The 3,685-nt window shown below is 52.0% G+C and overlaps 1 protein-coding gene across 1 annotated transcript; it reads left to right on the forward strand.

Moving 5' to 3' along the window:
- The first annotated feature begins 1,516 nt into the window (after nt 1-1,516).
- BDP81DRAFT_433839 (zinc carboxypeptidase) lies at nt 1,517-3,685 on the forward strand. Its single transcript, XM_060590899.1, has 5 exons — nt 1,517-2,059; nt 2,126-2,382; nt 2,435-2,549; nt 2,608-2,698; nt 2,753-3,685. The coding sequence occupies exons 1-5, from the start codon at nt 1,744-1,746 to the stop codon at nt 3,255-3,257; spliced, it is 1,284 nt and encodes a 427-aa protein (XP_060442078.1). The 5' UTR covers nt 1,517-1,743; the 3' UTR covers nt 3,258-3,685.

Here is a 3,685-nt window from a genome sequence, read left to right on the forward strand (position 1 = left end):
AGGACAAGGTGCAGTGAAGTACCTGACGAAACGCTTCGCGGCTCAGGGAGTCATATTTGAAGACTTGGCAAGCCTTCATATCAGCGACGATGAGGATTAACTAATGTTGACTCGACCTACTTACAAAGTCATCACTGCAAGGTTGATCGAAATCTCATGTTGGTCCATGTAGGGGGACTACTCTCTATATAACTCAAAGACTCACAAATCGCCTCCCGCCTGTCTGCATTTAGACTGTCTTTGATCTTGGAAAGCTATTTCCATGCCGTTAGGGGAGCGAGGGAGCATGGACAGGTAGCTGCTGGGTTGCTGCGATGATTACGCGTGATTCAAAAGTAGCGCCATCAACTAGGGAAGATTCGCATGGATTTTGACATATCCTCTGATGCTGGGACTGAATAATCGTGTTTACTAGTCAGCAACTCTTGGCAGCTGGGATATTCGGACTGAAAACTCGCTTTTGTGCTTGGCCTGCGTCTTAGAGCCTTGGCAGTTCATCAACATCTTATCGAGCTGCCTTTTGTGAACCTTTCCCCTCTTTGCGGAGTTGCTTCCGCCCTAACTTTCACTTGCCTCTTGGTAGAGTGGCCGACGGTAGCCACATGCATCATCCCGAAAGTTGATGTCCAAGAAATAAGGCGACTTCTTTGTACTGACGAACAACTTCAAAAGTCCCTGCCGCTCTTAAGAGCACGTTAATTCTAGAACCCCATGGCCCGAATTCGAACCATCAACAGGAAGCCGCAGGTCACTATTCTGTCTGAACTGGATCCTTACCGCCGCGCGGGGTGACATTCGGGGGTCCAACCAGGTCTACCCCAGGCCATGCAGATCGGCTCGTTCCACTAGCACGCTGGCCACCAATCGTCGCCGTTGAGGGAGCTTTAAGCTTAAACATTAAGGGCAGGTGAGAAGGATTTCGAAGGGTTGCGTGCGAGTTGCGTGCCCGGGTCGGTTGGCACATTCGAACATGTCAATTACCCGCCTTCCTCATTCCATTCAGATATGACAGCAAATCATCCGCCGGATGTCCTGGAGTTGCTTGTGTCTTGCCCTTGAGATAGGCTCGCTAATCTCTCATCTTGGCGAGATAGGGAAGGTGATCAGATAACATTGACAGTCGAACTCAGATGTTATTCAAGGTTTGCACTAAGCGAGCGCAGTCCCTCGACTGACGACCTGCGTCTGGCCAGCTCCTAACTCCTCACCGGGGTAGAAGCTGCCCAAGCTATGCAAGCTCCCCCAGACTGTTCATCCCTACTTTGAGGTGGAGCTGTCGTGTCGGCAGTGGCTGGTCGGACCCTTGACGACCGGCTCGTGGCACCCGAACGGGTCAGGCCATGTCTTCGAGAAGGCCAGCGGCCAATGACGCATGGCAGCTTCCCTAATATTTGAGACCTGTACAATCGACCATTTGATGAACATGACCACGGAATTGTAAGCCGAGTGAGTGGTTTCTTAGCTTCACGGGGATGCTGAGGGTTAGGCCGCAACCCCGGAGCTTATCTGAGTACGACCAAGACAGAGGCAATCACACCTACCACTTTCTGCAAAGAGCCGTTAGTCACACCACTTCAAAATAGCTCATTGAAAGGCTTTAGGTGGTGATAGCTGGAGCTGGCTATGTCATCTGATTTCCATAAATAGAGACGGGTCATCGCTCCCGCTTTCCCAGCTTTCCTCCAGCACTCCAGTCTTCAACTCGCTGCACTGCCACGCCGCTCCTGGAGTCTGCCGTTGACAATGAAGTTCCTCGCTGGTCTGTCCCTCGTCCTGCCGCTGGCATCCGCCGCGGCTGTGGCCCCTCTCGAGAAGAAGATCACCTATAATGGCTTCAAGGCCTTCCGTATCTCCACGCACAACGACCCTGCGTCGATCAAGAAGAAGATTGCCAACATTGCGGCGATCCCATTCAATCTCGACAACAGCGAGCACCTTGACGTCGCCATCCCCGCTGGCGATGTCTCCAAGTTCGAGGAGCTTGGTCTCGAGACATCCATCCTTCACGAGGACCTTGGTGCTGATATCGCCGAAGAGGGCACCTTCACTCCCTACGAGAGTAAGATTCTCCATGTCGACCTTTAATGAGGGCTGAATGAAGAGCACTTTCTCTGACAGTTAACAGGCAACGACGACATCTCTCTTCAGGCTCTCCCCAGCTTGACGTGGTTCGACTCGTACCACACATTCGCCGACCACCAACAGTTCATCCGCGACCTGCAATCCAACTTCCCCTCCAACTCTGAGCTGGTCAACGCTGGTAACTCTTACGGCGGACGCTCCCTCCTAGGTATTCACCTGTGGGGTAGCGGTGGCAAGGGCTCCAAGCCTGCCATCTACTGGCACGGTACCGTCCACGCTCGCGAGTGGGTCACCACCATGGTACGTCACCGGATCTTCTGCTGATCTAATCGACATTGCTCACATGGAACAGGTTGTCGAGTACCTCACCTACCAGCTCATCGATGGCTACCAGAAGAACGACGCTGCTGTCAAGGCTCTCCTTGACAAGTATGACTTTTACATCTTGCCTATTGTAAACCCTGATGGTAAGACGGATCGAACTATGAATCGTCCCTTTTTGAACAAATAGCTGATTTCACCAAGGCTTTGCTTACACTCAGACAAACGACCGTCTTTGGCGCAAGAACCGTCAAGTCAGGTCTGGCAGCACTTGCGTCGGTACTGACATCAATCGGTGCGTCCATCACATCGTCAACTACTTACAAAAGGCATGACTAACACTCAGTAGCAACTGGCCTTTCAACTGGCAACTCCCCGGCGGCGCTTCCACTAACTACTGTTCCGAGACCTACAAGGGCCAGGCTGCGGGCGACACCCCCGAGATGGTCGCCCTGAAGGCTTACACCGACCGCCTCGCCGCCGGCAACGGCATCAAGCTCTTCATTGACTGGCACAGCTACGGACAGTACATCCTTCTGCCCTACGGCTACGACTGCTCCGCCCGAGCCTCCAACCACGCCCGCCAGATGACCCTCGCCACCAGCACCGCCAACACCATTGCCCAGGCCTACGGCACCCGCTTCACCTACGGACCTAGCTGCTCTACTCTCTACGCCACCACTGGTAGCGCTCCGGACTACCTTACCGGCGCTGCTGGTGCTGAGGTTGCGTGGACTATCGAGTTGAGACCCTCTGGATCCGCTGGTGGTGGCTTTGTTCTTCCTGCCGCTCAGATTCTGCCTAGTGCGATTGAGCAGTGGAACGGGATGAAGTACTTGCTAGCAAATGTTTGAGCCGTGATATCAAGGCGTTGGGTCTGACTCTTGATTCCACATTGGCGATGGCGAGAATATCTCCAAGGACCGGATGAGATATCACAATAGCACTCTGTCAATTATTGCACCGAACAGAGCTTCAGGATGAGAACAATGACTAAGACTTGATTTCAGATGATGTGAACAGCAATGATGGGTGGAAGGAAGGGCTACATTGTCCTTATCTTTGACATGCTTCTATCCTATCAACTTCTAGATGACGTCACTATATCCGTCTCTAATCTTTCTCTAAGTTTGCTCTATTCCGAGATTATTGATAAGTTAGGCGTATATAAGGAAAATAAGGTTGTATTGTTAGTTTATTAGTTATTCCCCCTATGAAAGTACGTATAACTATGTATACTGACGCTATCTAGTAAGTCAACGCACCCACATTTGGCCCCCCC

Source organism: Colletotrichum phormii (assembly GCF_030913505.1).
Source record: "Colletotrichum phormii strain CBS 102054 chromosome Unknown BDP81scaffold_17, whole genome shotgun sequence".
In the NCBI taxonomy this organism is placed as follows: domain Eukaryota; kingdom Fungi; phylum Ascomycota; class Sordariomycetes; order Glomerellales; family Glomerellaceae; genus Colletotrichum; species Colletotrichum phormii.

Coding starts and splice junctions, on each gene's coding strand:
- BDP81DRAFT_433839 (XM_060590899.1), top strand. CDS start 1,744: ATGAAGTTCCTCGCTGGTCTGTCCCTCGTCCTGCCGCTGGCATCCGCC. Junction 2,060..2,125: donor CACCTTCACTCCCTACGAGA/GTAAGATTCTCC, acceptor GACAGTTAACAG/GCAACGACGACATCTCTCTT. Junction 2,550..2,607: donor GCCTATTGTAAACCCTGATG/GTAAGACGGATC, acceptor GATTTCACCAAG/GCTTTGCTTACACTCAGACA.